This window comes from Asparagus officinalis, chromosome 3 (genome assembly GCF_001876935.1).
Source record: "Asparagus officinalis chromosome 3, Aspof.V1, whole genome shotgun sequence".
NCBI lineage: Eukaryota > Viridiplantae > Streptophyta > Magnoliopsida > Asparagales > Asparagaceae > Asparagus > Asparagus officinalis.
This window is the reverse complement of record NC_033796.1, coordinates 14,689,685-14,710,666: the sequence shown is the minus strand read 5'-3', so window position 1 is coordinate 14,710,666 and position 20,982 is coordinate 14,689,685. Positions and strand designations below refer to the sequence as shown.

General features: G+C 42.2%; 1 protein-coding gene across 2 annotated transcripts; it reads right to left on the bottom strand.

Annotated features, from left to right (window-relative positions):
• LOC109833115 (proline-rich receptor-like protein kinase PERK4) lies at nt 1,942–5,950 on the bottom strand. 2 transcript variants are annotated; one of them, XM_020400666.1, is made up of 8 exons: nt 5,227–5,950; nt 3,904–4,431; nt 3,739–3,825; nt 3,574–3,644; nt 2,897–2,973; nt 2,643–2,790; nt 2,404–2,565; nt 1,942–2,312 (listed from the first exon to the last, which is right to left on the bottom strand). In XM_020400666.1, the coding sequence occupies exons 1-8, from the start codon at nt 5,759–5,761 to the stop codon at nt 2,058–2,060; spliced, it is 1,863 nt and encodes a 620-aa protein (XP_020256255.1). In that variant the 5' UTR covers nt 5,762–5,950; the 3' UTR covers nt 1,942–2,057. The 2 variants fall into 2 exon arrangements, with proteins under 2 accessions (XP_020256255.1, XP_020256256.1); XM_020400667.1 differs by having other exon boundaries at nt 3,904–4,410.

Sequence of the window (20,982 nt, the reverse complement as noted above, 5' to 3'; positions counted from 1 at the left end):
ACGAATCCCCAGATGAATATTAAAACATAGCATTCCACTCCAAACTGGCCAACGAAAATAAGATTCTTCTTTAGCTTAAGTACGTGTCTAACATTCTTCAGATTCTACTTAGAGCCCTTCAACAGTATTTGCATATCATCTCTTCCAACAACACTATAGGGTTCATTATCCCCCAAGTATACTTTCCCAAAGTCCCCTGCTACATAGTTATGAAAAAATTTCCTATTAGCAGTGACGTGGAACGAGGCTCCTAAATCAATAACCCATGAATCAGAATCGTTATCCATAGCAAGGATTAAGGCATCTTGCACGAGATGAGACTCCTGCTCATTTGCATCCTTCTTCTGTACTTTACAGGCTAAAGACATATGGTGCTCCTTGTCGCAGTTCCAACACTTTCCTTTAATAGGTATAACTTTTGAGTTTGACCTCTTCTTGGTTGATTTCGACCGATTCATGTTGTGGTTACCCTTCTTCTAGCTTCTGTCTCTCTGCTCGAGATTTAGGGTTGATCCTAAATCTTCTGATTCAGACGATTTTCTTCTAACCTTCTCGGATAAAATCATGCTAATAACCTCGCTCAGCTTCAACTTTTCCTTCCCCGTCAAATTGCTAATTGCGGTCACACAACCTGGCCAACTATCCGGTAACTATGATAGAATCAATAGGGCCTATACTTCATCATCAAATGTGATGTCCACAGAGATAAGTTGATCAACAATCATGTTGAACTCGCTGAGGTGCATCATGAAGGAGTGTCCTTCTGTCATCTTGAGGTTGAAGAGTATTTTGACGAGATGCACCTTATTTGCAGCTGACGGTTGCTCGTACATCTTTACGAGAGCTTCCATAAGCCTCACCGTCGTCTTCTCCTTCAATATATTGTGTGCGACTGTTTTAACGAGCAACAACCGGATTTGCCCTAGATCCTTCCTGTCTAGTATCTCCCACTTCTCGTCTGATTCCTCTTTCTTCTTTCCTTTAGCTTTGCCCATCAACGAACGATACAAATCCTTCTGGTACAAATAGTCCTCCATCTACAACTTCCAGTAGGCGAAGTCCGAGGCATCAAACTTCTCGATCTTAGATTTGCTTTCCCCTGCCACGACTCTCACACAAACCTTCTGAACAAAGCTCTGATATTAGTTGTTGGGGACTCGAAACAATCAAATCGAATCTGTGCCCTTCCGGACCTTGTGTTTGAGAGTAGGAAAGTAGGAAAATCACGCAAATAAAAGATCTTACAAGAAAGTAAATAAGAAAGATCACACCAGATTTAACGAGGTTCGGCAACGTGCCTACGTCCTCGGGAGCCACACCACATAATTCTTTGATTAATTGAAGAAGATTACAATGCCCACAAATAGGTTTTAATCTCTCTGAGATCTCTCTGAAAGAAATCCTCTCAAAACCCTCTTTTTCACGTGTTTTAATAACCCTAAAAACGTTTAGGTATATATAGGATCCCAACCCAAAACAGATTCCCAAAAAAATCAGGATTCTGAAAATCCCGACTCCGGTCGACCGGGCCACGTGCTTCATGTGCTTCGGTCGACCGGCTAGAATGACAAATTCTGCAGGGTCTGGCGTGCACGTTTCGATCGACCGGACTCCTCATGTCGGTCGACTGACCAGAGTGTCGATTTCTTTTCAGTTTCCTACAGGCATTGCGGTCAACCGGACCTCCTCCGTCGGTCGACCGGCCAGCGACTAGACTGTTTTTTTCGTCTTTTTGATTCAGCTTTGGGTCTACACACTTAGACTAACAATGAGTACGTGAACATTCAAATTTCAGATGAGTGCTCGACTTTTACTGAAAAGTCGGGGAAGAATATCTTTATGTATACGCATTGTTCTTCCATTTTACTGAATACCGAATGTTTCCACTAGTTTGATTTCCAGTGCAGGACTATACATAAGATACAATATTTACAAAGAATGTCAGCCAATTTTTGACTCTGTATTAATATTTCTATATTTTGGTAATAATTAACATGTATAAAAGAAGAAAAAAGGATGAAAAAACCCTCTATGTTACAAACTTTACAGATGAATTCCTAAACTCCAACTTTTCCTATCACTTCTCCGCTTGAGCTACCAGCACCACGATGTCGAAAGTCACCAATTTGTTCATTGCATTCTCCATTAAACTCAGTATTAGGTATTGAGGGCTTTCTCATATTTCTCCTTGGGTTTTGCATATAAAGATCTGAATCATAGTCAGAACCTGAACTAAATACCATGCTTTGCCCCGGCCTAACTCCCTCGTTCAGCTCTTCGAGTGATAAATCACCATCAAGTGCTCGAACAATCTACATTCCAGTTCATTAAACCATATATTTTAGAAGCTAACTAGTTATGCGCATTGAGAATAAATAAAAAGATGGTTAGTTTAACATATACCTGGCTCATTTTAGGACGCTTCTTTGCAGAATGGCGAACAGCTGCAGCAGCACAGGCCACCATTCGAGCCATCTCCATTGGTTCGTAGTTTCCCTCTAGATTTGGATCCACCAATTCATCATAGTTTCCATCAGATAATGCATGTGATAGAACTGGCCTTGCCTAATTTTAAAAAAAGGAAAAAAAAACTTTGTTTAATTTGTTAAGAAAATGAAACATAATTGTAGAAAAAAGCTAACCCAGTCCACTAGACTATCTTCCATGAATGACTGTGAAGCATCGGATGGTCGCTGACCAGTTATTAGCTCCAGAAGCATCACCCCATATGAGAAAACATCAGATTTCTGTGTTAGTTTTCCACTAGAAGCATATTCTGGAGCTAGATACCTGTAAGCATCAGAGAATTTAATTTATGTTTTTTAAAAGGTTGTTCTTGATCAAATTTTGGTCACATGTGAATGTTAAGCTAATTGTCATGGAATGTGTTGCTCACCCAAAAGTTCCCATTACACGAGTTGAAACATGAGTGTTGTTGTCTGAAGATAGCTTTGCCAGTCCAAAGTCTGCAACCTGATTCGGTTCTAGAGTACATAAGAAAATGAATATGTAAAGGAGATAATGCAGCTTAAAAATGAACATAAACATGTATTTACGCTAATCTTTTTTAAGAAAAAAATGTGTTCACTAAACTCAGCGTTGAATTTGTTCACAATGATCTAATTAGCTCGTGAAAAAGTAAAACAGAACATATTGCAATAGAGATTGTAAATTTGACATGGAAATTAAATCGATACCCTTTTGTTTATGTTAAAAAAATGTATAACATGAATAATTGCAAAAAAATCAAGCTCAAATGGGCTAGACATATTAGTACTTCGTATATACAAGAAATCCAACTGTCCTTATGCCGGTATTTCTAATAAACATTGCGAATACCTCTCACACTCTCAACTGAATAGAAAATAAAATATCTTCAGAACTTTGAGTATGCAAACGCTTTTCAGTTTCTTAACATTAATTGGCCTACCAGATCTTTTTTCTTACTTCTATCACATAATAATTACTCATTTTTCTTGAACAAACATCATAAATCAAATATTTCTCTAGAACAAATTCAATCAAATAGTATAATCTGTTAGTAAAGCTTCAAATATAAGCATGTAAACTTACCATGGCTTCAAACTTTAAATCTATGAGGATGTTGGGAGACTTGATATCCCGATGGATAATACGAGGGTGACCTTCAATCAAAAAAAAAATCATAAAAACATATTAATCAAAGCTATAGATGACGAGCAATTTTTTTTAATTACAAATAAAGAATTGCCTGCTTACAGTCTTCGTGCAAGTAAGCCAGGCCTTTGGCTGCCCCTAATGCAATCTTGAGTCTTGTAGGCCAGGTCATTGTTGGAATCCCCTTTCCTGTACATAATACACTACAATATTTGAACTATTCTTCAATCTGTTTTCATTGTATCAACCTCTGCAAATGATACGCACCATGTAAATGATACTCAAGAGTTTTGTTTGGCACAAAATCATACACCAACAACCTCTTAGCCCCAGAAATACAATACCCAACAAGAGAAACCAAATGTCGATGATGAACTCTACTAATAATATCCACCTCAGCCTGAAACTCTCTCTCCCCTTGTCCACTCCCTGACTTAAGAGACTTAACCGCAATCTCTTTACCATTAGGTAAAACTCCTTTGTGAACATATCCAAAACCACCTTGGCCTAATAAATTGGCCTGAGTGAACCCATTGGTGGCGGTTGCGAGTTCTTCGTAAGTGAAAGTGCTCTGGTTGAATCCTAGAGCGAGATTTGGGGAAGGAGGAGGGAGTGCAGGGTCGTGAGGACCTGAGAATGCTGAACCTGATTCATTGCTTGGTATTGCTAGGAGTGGTGGTGGTTTCCATGCCCCAGCTTGAGGTAGTTGAGAGTTGTTATCATGGGTACCACATTTTTGGCCTTGTACTCCACCAACATAATATGAATCCTTGCCTAAATTCGAAACATGTATGCCTGAGATATGTACATGTTATAAGTTGCAATTGAGAGAATAATAGTTAAGTCTAGCCTTCTTTGTAGAGCCAAATTCAACTAAATCAAAAACTTCTTAGCTCTGCTATGCTAGTTATTTTTTAAGATTAATTGCGGATAGACCGCTTTACTGTTGCCCAATTTCAGATAGACCCTCTACTCTCAATGAACTTTTTGACAATTTTACGTTCAGAAGGTTTATGTAATAAAAAACAAATTTCTCTTTCTCTAATAGTGAAGGAGTCAAAAATTCAAGCCAAGGTCTATCAGCAGCAATTGAAATCAATTGGCCAACAGTACAGGGGGATCCATCGGCAGTTAATCCTTATAAATATGTATAAATTATGAATTCATTATAATTTGTTGTGATTCTTTATATTTGACCGCGAAGAGAATGTAGACACATCTTCAAAAACATTTTGTACAAGTGATTTTCACCATTTTTTCCCCTTTAAAAACAGTTTTTTTTTGTTGTGAAAAGCTAATTCACTTCAAAAGAGTAAACAGAAATAAGATGCAATTAAGAAGTTTGCAGCTATCTATGAAAATAAACACTAGATCATTCGTGTAGTTTATCCAAATCGTTCGTTATTTCATAAATGTTTCAGAATCTCGTAGGGCAAACTATTGACAAAAAGTATATTTATCGTATGGCATTCATTTCTACCATAACTTTTAAATTTTCAATCAAACACAAAACTGATCCATTCAACTAAATCATTATTAAGTCCAAATTCATTTTCAATATAAACATTAGAACTAAGGAAAAAAAAATACCCGTCTGCTCCGACGAATCTGCATAATACTGCATCCGATCACGACCGTGAGGCTTCCCCTTCTTCTTCTTCCAAACACACGCGACAACAATCATAATAATAACAAGGGTAGCAATCCCCCCAACAATCCCCGCAATAACCAAAATTGACTCAGATTGTCCTCCCACCTCCGTCTCATGACCATCATTAGTATCCGAAGGCGAACTTGAATCCCCTCTCCCTGTGTTACTTTTATCCGGAGGAGACAATGGCGAAGGAGACGAAGACGCCTGTGATGAATTCGACTGCACGGGAGATGGTGGGACAAGAGAGCTATTTCCCTTGTCAGAATTTGATGGAGGCGACGGAGGCGACGGCGACGGGGAAGTTTTGGGGGGGTCTGGGGGCGGCGGCGATGGCGAGGGCGGTGGAGGTGGAGGAGGAGATGGACTCTCTGAGGGAGGAGAAGTATCATTTTTGGACGAAGAGGTTGATGATCGAGTAGATTTTTGGGGGACCGAGGTATTATTATGGGAGATCGTAGTAGTATTATTCATCTTTCTACGTCCCCTTAACTTTTAGTCCGGGGACGAAGTTATGGGTAACGGATCAAAGCAACTCTTGATGCCTGTCAAAGGAAAATGCGAGCAGAAAAACTGGCTAATGCTATGAGAAAGAGCATCCACCTCTGAATTTTTTTTTTTTTTTTTTTTTTTTGCCCCCCCCCTCCTCTCTCCCCTTCACGCGTGTTGAGAATTGGGGAAGAAGGGAGAGAGGAGGAGAGACCCTCGGCACTAACGGTCAACAATCTCTCTCTGTTACGAGGGAGTTTGAGATTTACTATTTTAGATTATTTTTTTTTTTTTTTTTTTTTTTTTGCCCCCTCCCTCCTCTCTCCCCTTCACGCGTGTTGAGAATTGGGGAAGAAGGGAGAGAGGAGGAGAGACCCTCGGCACTAACGGTCAACAATCTCTCTCTGTTACGAGGGAGTTTGAGATTTACTATTTTAGATTAATTCTTTCAATTCGATTAATTACACCTTGCTAAATAAAGTATGTGTGAGACTCGAGATTATCAAACTTGCAACGTGATTTGAGGACCTGATAGCAGTTTCAGTGGTTTGCGGGACCGATTTCAAAATAAGAAAGGTGTGAGGGACTAATATAGAAACAACCCTAATAATACAATTTACACCGATGCGTAGAGGGACTGTAACGCAGGCGCTTGATAGTACCTTCTAATGTTTGGATAGGGATGTTAAATAGGTTGGTTTGGGTATTAAATGGACGGATCATAAATGGGCGGGCATGTTTTGCCCATTTACTCATTTATGGCTCATTTAACATTATTTAAATGGGTGGGTTTTTGACCGTCCATTTAATAAACGGGTCGCCCATTTGCCCATTTAACTATATTATGTATATGTATATAATACTTTTGGGGTGTTTTTTATAAACTTTTAGGGGGCTTTTTGTAAACTATTGTGGACTTTTTACAAACTTTTTGGGGGCTTTTTGCAAACTTGTTGGGGCTTTTGATAAACAAACAAAGACAGACAAGTTCATGATTCAACCATTTACAAGCCTGGATAAAAGTACAGACCTCACACATTTGCAAAATTAACCTCAGATTTCAAAACCAAAACCCAAAAGATCAATAACAACAAAATTGCGAGAATATTTAAATGAATCAAGATAGAAAACACAAGGTATGTAAGGATCTGTATAAGATCAATAACTTGATATAAATGCCATCATAACTATCAGCAACACAATCACGATTAGTAAGGACAATCTACTTAATTACTTGATAAACTAGAAGAGTAGTAAGTTCGTCTATAAACAAAATAGTAGCACAACCATAGTCTACTTATTTCCCATCTTTCAAATGTTCAGGCATGAACAGGATCATGACAGAAGAAAGAAAAGACCAGGAAACAAACATAACACTCAGTTGGACTCAATAACAACATTAAGAGTACTGCAGCAAGCCTCATATGTGCGTCTTCATAGCAAGGGTTAGAATCCGAAATCACCATAAAGACCTCAATATTTCCCCTGCATCAATCATCCATAGAATTAGTTAATTTTGCCACAAACGTATGATATTGTCATAATAATGAAACACATAAGAGGAAGGTGAATAATTTGATTACAACGCATGGTCTTCAGAGTTCAGGCACAACATAATAAAAAGAGTTTCAGATACTCATACTCCTTTTGCTACATAGTTTTTTCCTCTTGCTTGCTGCTGATTTTTTTTTTTGGGTTGTGTGTAAGAAAAACTAGGTAGCAAAAGACGCACGAAGGAAATTAGACTCCCAAGTTCCAACTAGCATAATGTTCCTAATTTTCAGTATAAGATATTGTGAAATATGGATAGGTTTCGGAACTAGATTACTTAGACTAAAGTTGGGAGAAGTTTTTATGAGGGCCCGTTTGGATGGGGATTACTTAGACTAAAGTTGGGAGAAGTTTTTGTGAGGGCCCGTTTGGATGGGGTATTTTGCCCTGAAAATTAGAAGGAAAGCTGTCAAAATGACAGCTTTTTGACAGATTTCCCCCAAAATCGCTTATTTAAGAGGAGGTTTTGGGGAAAAGCTGCCAAACTCCTAATTTTCGGGGCAAAATACCTCATCCAAACGGGTCCTGAATGATAGGAAATAACTTCTCCCCGTCACAAATGTTGAATGATTACATATCTAGATAGCTGGGCTTATGTCTCTGCTTTACTAAAGTTTTAGGGTGGCACTAGGGGCACACCCTCAACCACACATCTAACCACACCCCCTCTCTCATTTGTTACAGTGCACCGGGCCTCGTATGGGATTTTAAAAATTTAAAATCCCATGTGAGGTCCGGTGCACTGTAGCAATGAGAGAGAGGTGTGGTTGGGGGTGTGCACCTATCATTTTCCAAAGTTTTAAGCATTCATGTGATATCGACGGCTACTTTGAAATCTGGTACTAGTCAAACCAGAACAAAAGGGAACAGTGAAAAAACTATACGCAAATAAATTGACCGTACACAAGAAAAACACTTCTAATTTTACTACAGAAAGAAAATCTCTAATGCTGATACGTCATATTTGTGGTCATCCCTTGCACTCAAAAAAAGTATGAACATCAACTAATTAGATTTTTTTTCAAAAGAAAAAAAAAACTATTAGAGAAAGTAATGTTCAGTAAACATTTGAGGCACCTAAAAGTGCAAACGCCATATTCTGAAGAAAGAAATCCACAAAAGGCAGAGTAGCATCTCTCTATTGAACTAAAAATTTAATCCCGAAATTTTAACAAGTCTTGTTTCCGTCTTCCATTTTTCCTAGCCTTGGGTAGCTTGATTCCTGCCAAGACAGAAAGAAGAGAATTTCATGTAACAAACTGATATATATCGTCGAGAACTATGTGATTCAGCATGCGTTCAGCTTTCAAATGTCATAATAACCGAGCAAGTTTAATTATTGTTCTCAGTTTATTGCATAGATTTAGAATATAATTATATACACCTATGCCAACAGTTTAATCAGTATGCTAGTGATAACAAGAGTAGAGCAGTTGAAGTAACAGAAGCGGGGGAAACAGAACTAACCTTTGTCTTGACAGTTCAAATCTAGATTCGAAAGGCAATCTCTGATAGATCTACATCAAAACTTGAGATCTAAAACCATATAGCCATGATTAATTCAAAGAGATTAACAATAATCAAAAGAGCGGAAGCTTATACCTGAATCCATGGATGAAATCTTGATTTGGGTTTTTGATGATCTTCTAACCTTAGGGTTCCTCTAAAATCCGAATTTCTCTCTTAGATGGGGGTGAAGAGAATTAGAGAATGTAACCCTAGATTAGGGACCATAACCCCTTATTTATAGATGTTGTACTTTTGTAATTTAGCCCCTCAATAAATTACAATTACAACCTGGTATCTGCACATATAACCCCATGACTTATTTAAATACCAAATTAACCCAACTTAATTGATCACTTTAGTGGGTTATCCTGAAAGATAGCAATACACATTGATTAATCATATGTGCCCACAAATAGATTTATTAGATTAAATCCAACAATCTCCCACTTGGGCACCATATGATTCCTTAAACTGTGTATAACCTTATGAGCTCAAAATTGCTATCACTGAAAAGGTATTTCCGAACAATCTCGTCCATTGACTATATCAATATAGGATCAAAGCGGCCTTCGTCACATTTATCGTGACTCGACCCATCAATGGTCACATATATCAATACAATCAAATGACATAGATCAATCATGGATGTGCAGCATGAAAATTACATGCAATGTGATCAGTACATGTCTATTTTCAACTGGTCCTCCTTAGTGAGGTCAAAACCAAACATAATGTAACAGAGTGTCTTAACTGAAAACTTTATTCTGATCAGACAATACAAACAAACATAAAGCACCACAAATACAAACTCCCACTAAAACATAATATCCTCAAATAATACCACACCCATATGAGCAGTATGCTCATGAAAGACCTTAGGTGGCAATCCCTTAGTAAGAGGATCAGCTAACATGGAGTTTGTCCCAATGTGCTCTATGGATATCTGTCCACTCTGTACCCTTTCTTTCACAACCAGGAACTTAATGTCAATATGTTTTGACTTAGTTGAGCTCCTGTTGTTATTGGAATACATTACTGCAGATTTATTGTCACAATATAACCTTAGTGGTCTTTCAACATTTTCCAAAATGCGCAGTCCCGTGACAAAATTTCGCAGCCATATTCCCTGATTGGATGCCTCATAGCAAGCTACAAATTCTGCTGCCATAGTGGAGGAAGCTACTAGTGTTTGTTTGACACTTTTCCATGATATAGCTCCTCCTGCTAACATATAAATGTAGCCTGATGTAGACTTCCTGCTATCTTGGCATCCAGCAAAATCAGAGTCCGAATACCCAATGACCTCTAATTTCTCTGATTTTCTGTATGTGAGCATGTAATCTTTTGTTTTCTGAAGATACCTCATAACCCTTTAATTACAACCTGGTATCTGCACATATAACCCCATGACTTATTTAAATACCAAATTAACCCAACTTAATTGATCACTTTAGTGGGTTATCCTGAAAGATAGCAATACACATTGATTAATCATATGTACCCACAAATAGATTTATTAGATTAAATCCAACAATCTCAAGCTTATGTTTGCGGCTGTTAGAATGAGGTGTAGATCAAACCTCAATTCCGACGAGGAGCTCCGGCGAAGCTCCAACGAGCTTGAGAACCACGCAGGCGAGCGTGGGCGTCGACTCAGGCGAAGTCGACGGCGAAAGCTCCAGGTGAAGCTCGAGCAGGCGAGCTCGAATTTTGGCGATTCCCAACCTCGGCGTGTGGGCAACGCGACCTTGGCGTTTTTGGATCCGACCCTCGCGTTTGGGACACCGACCCTCGCGTCCAAGCTCCGACGATCGCGTCCAGGCGCTCCGACCCTCGCGTCAGGCTGTCGCCAGCCTGTCATGTTCGCCTATAAAAGCAAACCCCGATGCCCTAAGGTTCGTGCTTTTTTCTTCCTCCCCTAATTTTTTTTTCTCTGGCGGCGGCACATAAACGCAGCAGCGTTCCTCTTCTCCAACCTTAAAATCGCTGCTGCGATTTTGGTTTTCATCTCCAGCTCTCAACAGAATCTTGAGGGGAGATTAAGAAAGGATTTAGAGAGAGAGAGAGAGAGATTTGAAAGGGATTATTCTCTTTAACTATTAACACTGTAGCTACAGTGTTCATTTGAGAGATCTCAGTTTGGGATCTGCTCTTGATTTATAATTTCTTATTTGATTAATAAGAAATTTACTGTGTGGCTCCCGAGGACGTAGGCAGCTGCCGAACCTCGTAAATCTTGGTGTACTTTTTCTATTCTGCGTTTCTGTTGCATTAGGGATTTAGGCGTTAAATTCCCAACAACTGGTATCAGAGCGTGAAACGATCTAGAGGAAGTCAGATTCAAGTGGGAGTCATGACCGCAGATGAAGGAAAAATGAGACTTAAGAAATTTAATGGAACATATTTTGGATTCTGGAAAATACAGATAGAGGATTATCTGTATCAGAAAAATCTGTATCAACCACTATCGGGGAAGAAGCCGGATTCTATGAAGGCAGATGAGTGGAACCTTCTAGATAGACAAGCCCTCGGAGTTATCAGATTGATGTTGAATCGCAATGTTGCGTTCAACATAGCGAAGGAGAAGACCACGGCAGGTCTTATGGCAGCACTCTCAAACATGTATGAGAAACCATCAGCCGCGAACAAAGTTCATTTGATGCGACGGTTATTCAATCTGAAAATGGCGGAAGGCGCGTCAGTAGCACAACACCTCAATGAACTTAATACGGTTACAACCCAATTGAGTTTAGTTGAGATTGAGTTTGATGAGGAAGTTCGGGCGTTGATACTTTTGTCTTCCCTACCAGAGAGTTAGAACGCTACAGTCACGACAGTGAGTAGCTCGTCGGGAAAGAAAAAGTTGAAGTTCGACGACGTTCGTGATTTGGTTCTCAGTAAGGAGATCCGACGGAAAGAGACGGGTGAAGGTACAACCTCTTCAGTATTGCATACAGAGTCAAGAGGTAGAAATTCAATCAGAGGAAACGGACGAGGCAAATCAAACTTCAGGGGTAGATCAAAGGACAGGAGATCCAAGTCAAGGAATCCAAGCAACAGCTCGAAGGCTATTGAGTGTTGGAATTGTGGAAAGACCGGGCATTACAAGAATCAGTGCAAGAGTGCACAGAAAGAGAAGGAGGCGAAGGCAGAGGTGAATGTCACTTCCACTTCAGGAGGAGACGACGCATTGATATGCTCTTTGGAGAGCAAGGAGGAATCTTGGGTGTTAGATTCAGGAGCGTCGTTCCATGCTACCTCTCAAAAAGAATTCTTCGAGAAGTATGTTCCCAAAAATCTTAGATACATATATCTTGGTGATGATCAACCATGTGCTATTATGGGCAAAGGCGTGGTGAAAATTAAGTTGAACGGGTCAGTATAGGAGCTGAAGGATGTCAGGCATATTCCCGACCTGAGAAAGAACTTAATATCTGTAGGCCAATTTGCTGGCGAAGGATACACTACGACCTTCCATGGAGATGATTGGAAGATCTCAAAGGGCACAATGACGATTGCCCGAGGCAAGAAGACTGGTACCCTGTATATGGCAGCAGGTGCACGTTGTTTGATCTCAGTTGCAGCGGGCAATGAGACTTCAAAGTTATGGCACCAGAGACTCGGTCATATAAGTGAAAAGGGGATGGAAATCATGCACATGAGGGGAAAACTCCCAAGACTGAAGTCAGTGGAGATGGATATGTGTGAAGAATGTATACTTGGAAAGCAGAAGAGAGTCAGCTTTCAGACAAGTGGCAGAACCCCCAGGAAAGAGAAGCTAGAGCTCGTTCACTCAGATGTGTGGGGACCAACAACCACCGCGTCCATTGGTGGAATACACTACTTCGTGACTTTTATCGATGATTACTCTCGGAAAGTGTGGGTCTACTTTCTGAAGCATAAGTCAGAAGTATTTGAGGCTTTCAGGAGATGGAAAGCTATGGTCGAGAATGAGACCGGTCTGAGAATAAAGAAGCTCAGGACCGACAATGGCGGTGAGTATGAAGACACCGGATTCAAGAAGTTCTGCTATGAGCACGGGATCAGAATGGAGAGAACCGTGCCCGGCACGCCTCAGCAAAATGGTGTAGCTGAGCAGATGAACCGAACGTTGACAGAGAGAGCCAGAAGCATTCGTGTACAGTCAGGCCTACCGAAGCAGTTCTGGGCAGAAGCGGTCAACACAGCAGCTTACTTGATCAACCGAGGTCCATCGGTTCCATTGGAGCACAGAATACCAGAGGAGGTATGGTACGGAAAGGAGGTAAAACTCTCACATCTTAAAGTTTTCGGTTGTGTAGCTTACGTGCATATTAGTGATCAAGGCAGGAATAAGCTTGATCCCAAGTCAAAGAAATGCACTTTCATCGGCTATGGTGAAGATGAGTTCGGCTACCGCATTTGGGACAACGAAAACAAGAAGGTGATCCGGAGCAGAGATGTGATATTCAACGAGAAGGTGATGTACAAGGACATGCACAAGACAGATGACTCAGAGAGCGAGTCAATATTTGTAGATGCAGATGATGTCCCGAGTAACCTCTCGGAAGAACCCAATGCAGAAGGTCCTCAGCCAGAAGAACCTGTTGGATAAGATGGTGCGTAGGAGCTCGACGCACCAGCTCCGATATTAAGAAGATCTTCTCGTCCTCCTGTACCCAATAGGAGATACATGAACTATCTGTTGTTGACAGATGGTGGGGAGCCTAAAAGCTATGATGAAGCTTGTCAGTGTGGAGATGCGAGCAAGTGGGAGCTTGCCATGAAAAATGAGATGAAGTCTCTCATATCAAACCAGACGTGGGAACTAGCTGAGTTGCCCACGGGTAAGAAGACACTCCAAAACAAATGGGTGTACCGGGTGAAAGAGGATCAAGATGATTCCAGAAGATATAAAGCCCGGCTAGTTGTCAAAGGTTTCCAGCAGAAGGAAGGAATTGACTACACCGATATTTTCGCTCCCGTGGTGAAGCTAAATACTATCAGGACCGTGATGAGTATTGTAGCAATTGAAGATCTTCATCTCGAGCAGTTAGACGTGAAGACGGCGTTTCTTCACGGAGATCTAGAAGAGGAGATATACATGCACCAGCCAGAAGGTTTCTCAGAAGAAAAGAAGAAGAACCTGGTGTGCAGACTCAAGAAGAGCTTGTATGGCCTGAAACAAGCTCCAAGACAGTGGTACAGAAAGTTTGACGGCTTTATGCATAAGGAAGGTTTCTAGAAGTGCAATGTCGACCACTGTTGCTACTTCAAAAGATATCAATCCAGTTATATCATCCTACTGCTGTATGTTGATGATATGTTGGTTGCAGGAGCAGATATGGAGGATATCAAGAGTTTGAAGCAGCAGCTGTCAAAGGAGTTTGACATGAAGGACTTGGGTCCAGCGAAGAAGATCCTTGGAATGCAAATCACGAGAGATAAGAAGAGAGGTCTCTTGCAGTTATCTCAGACGGAGTACATCAACCGTGTTTTGCAGATATTCAACATGGGCGACGCCAAGCCTGTGAGCACACCATTGGCCAGTCATTTTTGTCTATCGAATGATCAGTCTCCTCAGTCAGAAGAAGCGAAAGTGAGTATGGCTCAGGTTCCTTACGCCTCAACTATCGGAAGTTTGATGTACGCAATGGTCTGTACGAGACCAGATATTGGCCATGCAGTGGGAGTGGTCAGCCGGTTTATGTCGAATCCAGGAAAAGCTCATTGGGAAGCGGTCAAGTGGATTATGAGATATCTACGAGGCACCACACAGAAGTGTTTGCACTTTGGTAAGGGAGAGGTAGAAGTGCAAGGGTACGTAGATGCAGACTTCGGCGGCGAAGTTGATCACCGAAGAAGCACCACCGGCTATGTATTCACCGTTGGAACTACAGCTGTTAGTTGGATGTCACAGGTACAGAAGAGATGATATGGCTTCAAGGTTTGTTGACAGAGCTGAGATTCAAACAGGAGAAGAATGTTTTGCACAGTGATAGTCAGAGTGCAATACACTTGGCAAAGAATTCAGCATTTTATTCTAGAACGAAGCATATTGCGCTTCGGTACCACTTCATCAGATCCCTGTTGGAAGATGACGTGTTAAAACTGAAAAAGATTCCAGGAAGTAAGAATCCAGCAGACATGTTAACAAAGACGGTGACCGTTCAGAAACTGGAGTTGTGCGCAACTTCAGTTGGCCTCCATGCATAGATGATGAGGGCTGAGCCACACAGGAGAGGACCTTGATGAGATAGCCTGTTGACGGCGGTTTGATCTCCAAGTGGGAGATTGTTAGAATGGGGTGTAGATCAAACCTCAATTCCGACGAGGAGCTCCGGCGAAGCTCCGACGAGCTTGAGAACCACACAGGCGAGCGTGGGCGTCAACTCAGGCGAAGTCGACGGCGAAAGCTCCAGGTGAAGCTCGAGCAGGCGAGCTCGAATTTTGGCGATTCCCGACCTCGGTGTGTGGGCAACGCGACCTTGGCGTTTTTGGATCCGACCCTCGCGTTTGGGACACCGACCCTCGCGTTTGAGCTCTGACGTCCGCGTTTTGGCGCTCCGACGTCCGCGTCTTCGCGTGGCTGGCGACAGGCTGTCGCCAGCCTCCTATAAAAGCAAACCCCGATGCCCTAGGGTTCGTGCTTTTTTCTTCCTCCCCTGATTAATCTTTCTCTGGCGGCGGCACAATAACGCAGCAGCGTTCCTCTTCTCCAACCTTGAAATCGCAGCAGCGATTTTGGTTTTCATCTCCAGCTCTCAACAGAATCTTGAGGGGAGATTAAGAAAGGATTTAGAGAGAGAGAGAGATTTGAAAGGGAATATTCTCTTTAACTATTAACACTGTAGCTACAGTGTTCATTTGAGAGATCTTAGTTTGGGATCTGCTCTTGATTTGTAATTTCTTGTTTGATTAATAAGAAATTTACCGTGTGGCTCCCGAGGACGTAGGCAGTTGCCGAACCTCGTAAATCTTTGTGTACTTTTTCTATTCTGCGTTTCTGTTGCATTAGGGATTTAGGCATTAAATTCCCAACAGCGGCCCCCCGTAAGGTTACAAATAATAAAACGAGTCAATAAAACACATAAAAAACTCATTAGCAATTAAGCTACGATTCAAAGAGTGTTGCTTTTCTTGGTCATGTCGGAATGCAATACAGAAAAATTAAAACAATTGTATTATATATATACATTTCACTAATAAGTAAACATTTTGTATTAGGGGCCATAAAAATATGTAGGGTGATAAAAGCATGAAGAATTTTGGGAGATAATTTATACAAATTAAGAGCAAGCTATCTCATAATAATAATCACAACCCCAGTCATTATGTTACTTGAAAAAACTTATGCTAATTTCCTCTGTTGTTTTTTACAGGACAGAAATGAGGTTATAGCAGAAAGTTATTGTCTTGAAGTTTTCATGCATAAAAAATGATGAACAGGTTCAACGGTCTACTGCCAGTACATATAACCATACCTTAAAATTTTGTGAAACATGAAACAGAACTCGTTCAGGAGAGGGGCTTTTGCACCTATTCTCAAATCAAAGTATTATGTGCAAGCTTTGCTCGTGACTACGTACAAAGCAAATTACAAGTATAAATAAAGTAGAGGTTTAGTGAATAAGACCAAGGCCCTAACCAAGAAGATATGATACTGTTTAGTAGTTATTTAATTAAAAAAAAGATATATTATTCTATCATTCTATAATCTTTTATGGCATATCTGAGTTTATAAAAATTAAATTTTCATATATCACTTCCAAATTTGATGAGCCCAGTCAACTTTCCTCGCTCGATTATATCCTAAATGCATCATGGCCAGCAAACACAAATGTGTTCACAAAGAAGAGGATCGATCAAAGAGATTAGATAGGCAATTCCACTAGTCCAAAACCGAACAGGAAAGGAGACACAATGAGGGTTCTTCATTTTCTAGTTGTCTTTTAGGAGAGGAGACGCTATGAGGGCTCTTCATTTTCTAATAGTCTTTTATCAAAATGCACAATCTGCATCGGTACAAAATATTTGCTAAGAACAAATTCTAATAACTGAACCACCCTTAATGCAGTGTGTACAAGTCTTTTATGCCCCTTAAATGTTTGTGAGATATGTATGCTTAACAATTGACATTTTTTATATAAGAAAATATTATACATGTGATGATGACAAGCGGGCAACAAGCTGCGCCGCTAATCCTTTCTGAATTGCAAAACCCAACGACGAAACACGTAGTCAGCTGATCCTGCTGTAGCCACATTCCTATTCATAAATTTTTGTACCCTCCTAAGGAACTCCGTTGCATCAGCTGCAAGATAACCAAACGTATCGAACGCGAACGGGATGAAACTGTGGTGATTGTCCTTGCAAGCTTGATCATGTTTGCCCACCTTTGCCTCTGCCGCCCTATCCGCTGCATGCCCAACCGTGAACACTCCATTACCAAACCCCACCAACGGAGACACCCCCGTAAGATCAACACAAGCGTGCTTCCCTCCGCTCCAACTGTAGACAAGAATGTCTGCCGGCCTTAAAGTAGATCTAGCCTCTCCAGGAGGAGTGAGGAAGTTGACCGGCGCTTCCTTCTTGGATGGGATCCCTGCTCTTCGGAGGATATCATACAAGACATCTCTGACTAAGTCGTGCCTGTACTTGAACCCCGGCTGCTTCTGACAGTGGATGGCATGCTCTCCAAAAGCATCCATCGGCGTCCTACGACAAACTGGGCACATTGTCCCCTCCACGAACAAAGGAACCAACAACCTGTACCTGAGGATGGCCTGGTACTCCCCCGGAGTCATACGCTGCCCCAATCCCTCAATAGGCATGGCCAACAAGAAATCCTGGGCATCCTTTGCCCGCAGACACCCAACAATCGCAACCTGCCTGTCTGATAGGTCAAACTCCGTCGATAGATCTCTACAAACGCCACCAAAAAAGATGTCTGCCAAGTAATGCATTGGTTTTGGGGGGACAGACCCTTTAGTGGTGATTTGAAGAAGGTCAACCTCAGGTAGCTTGGCTTGAAGAGAAGCCCGTGCGGAAGAAAAATGCACACCTAAAGAAACATCACCATAACCTCTCAAAATGTGGTCTTGAAGCTCGATGGAATGAATCCGTGAGGCTACAAAAGAAAAATGTATAGCATCGGTCGCTGCGTAGACCCCTAACCCGCCCGCCTTGATAGGTAAAGAGGCTAGCCTCCATTGGAGATCCCCGAAGCCTGGGCCTTCGGATGTGACAATGCTCTCGACAGACCTCCGAAGCACAATATCGAACTGAGTCGCCGCCTGAGCAAAGAGCTGTGGCGGGCAAGTCCTCAAGGCAAAATACAACTTGGACAAACCCGCACAAGCCCTCAAAAGGACAAGCTCGCACTGAGGATCCCTAAGTTGGCCCAACGCTCCCATTAACTGAGTCGCTTTAGCCACCCTCTTCGCTGCTAACCCACGAACAAACTCCTCCTCCATGCTAACTGCTCCACCTAAAAGCCTCACTCCATCGCGAGGCCTACTGATATCCAAGGGAAACAACCCCTCCATCAAACTCCTAGGATCCGGGGAGGGCCAAAATAATTCAGTTTTGGTGACATTGAGGTCCAACCCAAGCCTTGGGCCTTCAGTCTCGATCATCTTATATGCCTTAGCAATCTCCAAAGTATCCCCGATCAAGGTCCCATCGTCCAAGTACCAAGCCTGAAGAGCCAACTTGCACTCTTCCTGCACTCGAAGAATCAACGGGTGAAGCGTGAGTGCGAACAACAGAGGCCCTAACGGATCCCCTTGCTGGACCCCCCGAGCAGACCAAATGAAATTCCCCCCCAAGTATAGTCTAGCGGGCTGCACATAGAGAAATTCCACCTTAGGAGAGATCGCCGAACACTTGAGGCGCACTTCTCGCAACATACTACTCCTGTCCACCAAGTTAAATGCATTGCGAAAGTCGACCAAAAGCATGGAGAGCGAGTCATCCGCATGATGGGCACCAACGAACCTATTAACCGCATGCAAAACTGCTTCTGCCCCTCCTGAGACTCCCACCCCAAACTGAAAATCTCCCAAATAACTCGCCATATCTTTTCCCACCTTCATCATGGCCACCTTAGAGACGAGACGCCTCCAAATGGCACCTACCACAATCGCCCTAATACCCTCATCACCCTTTAACAACGGAGTGAGGGGAGCACTAGCAATAAACTCCGCTAAGGAGGCCGGACAGCGCCCTTGCAACCACAAATTAACCACTGGAGTGAGAGCTGCGAGAAGGTCGTTAGCAATAGTGGACTCCGGACCACAAAGAGCATCTAATAAGTGTTGGGCTCGAAGGCCATCACGACCACAAGAGGTCCCCTTAGGGAAGGACCGCAGGCAATGAAGAACCTCCCTGCTGTCCACTAAGAGTGGCTCTTGGTCATACCCCAAAGCTGGCAACACCGGTGGAGTCGCCGAAGGGTGCTTGTCCTCAAGGGACTGACGCGTCTGCGGAGTGTCAGGTGCAACTCCCGAGGACGTGAGGACCTTCACGGCTGCCGAAAAGTGCCCATCCGATATCTTCCTCAAACACTGCTTTACATTGTTAGCCATGGGGCGGGCATCGGGGTCGTGCAAACGAGCAGAGGGGGGAGAGGGGAGCTCTCTGACCATGGAGTCAAGGAGTTTATGGGGGCCTCCAACCTCACCCCAAGTAGACAATGCCTCCAAGATATGTCGTTGCTGAAGAGCCTTCCTGATACCGGACCTCGAACTCTTGCGATCATGGGTTTTAATAACCCTCAAAGTACAACACGGCAAGATCAAAAGCCAAACCCAAGCATCAACAGATCGCGGGTTAGAAGACACCCCAAACAGTGAGGCTTTGAGGGCAGCTGAGAACGCCAACCTACAAGAAGGATGAATGCTTTTAACCGTACGAAAACCCCAATTAAACACCCTCTCAACTGCACTACTGTCAAGCTTACAATGTTGCGGACCCAGGGAAGGGATATGTGACACAGACTCGAGGATAGGAGGGACGCCCGGTCTAGGGATACCCACAATGGCGCACTCCGTATTGCCCTCGTCGCCCTCTGAAGGTGGTGAAACAGAAAGTCCCTTGTCATGCTTACAATGTTTACTAAGAGCATGGATCCTCAAGCACGAACCACACATCCATAGCCCCATCGCACGCAGAGAGGCCTCAAATGCGTTGAAAACGGTAATGTCACGGCTTAAAAGCCTCTTGTATTCCTCGACCTTAGACTCCGAATTGAGATGATGTTTGCGTAAATGAACAACCAAATACCCAGGGGTGAGCCCCCTACCCTCAGAGCCCCCCGCCACGCAACCGTCAAGCCCCTTAAGAGGGCAACAGACAAACAACTTAGATGGCGCCAAAGGAGGGGCAACGAGCCGAACTAATTCCTCCACCTGACTTGTATCCACCGAAGCACCCCTCTCAGAGCAACCATCAAACACCCGGGGTGCAGGGGGAGGAATGCCCACCATACCCACATGCGAGAGATCTGAATCAGATCTGAAAGCAAGACCTCGCGGGCCTGAGATCTGGATGTGCGCCGGTTTTCATCGTCCTTGGCCAGCGGCGTCGCTTGTTGCTTTGTTAACATACATCTGACTTATGCCAAAAAGGCCTAACATTTTTTCTATGTACCTAGTGAAAGAAACAGTATGCAATACACTGCAAATTTGACTACAGTAACATTAAAGCAATAATAGTATTATAAGGTTAGTATTTATTAGGAATAATAACCCTACTAATACATTGTCTCTGATAATCTAAAAATGAACTTTTTTGGTAAATGCTCATTATTGATCTATTTGGTTGAAATTTTATGCACCAATGTTACTTTTCTACTTCACAGAACATCATATCCTTTGTACTTCTTTCAGTATTTGTTTTATTATGACATTTATAAGAAATATCTTCCCATAAGTCCATCAGGCAACATTCTTAATATTTTGACTGCTTGAGTCAGTACTAAAATCATTAGACTATTCAAGCTCCACAGAGTTCTCATTAATTGTATAAGATTATCTGATTGGACGTTTTTATTTAAAACCTTAATGAAAGAACTTCAAACGACCTCATATAAATTTTAGCAAAATGCTATTTGGCTCGCCAACTCGCAAGAGAGGGGGTAGGGGGTGGGACCCACTGCTGCTGTG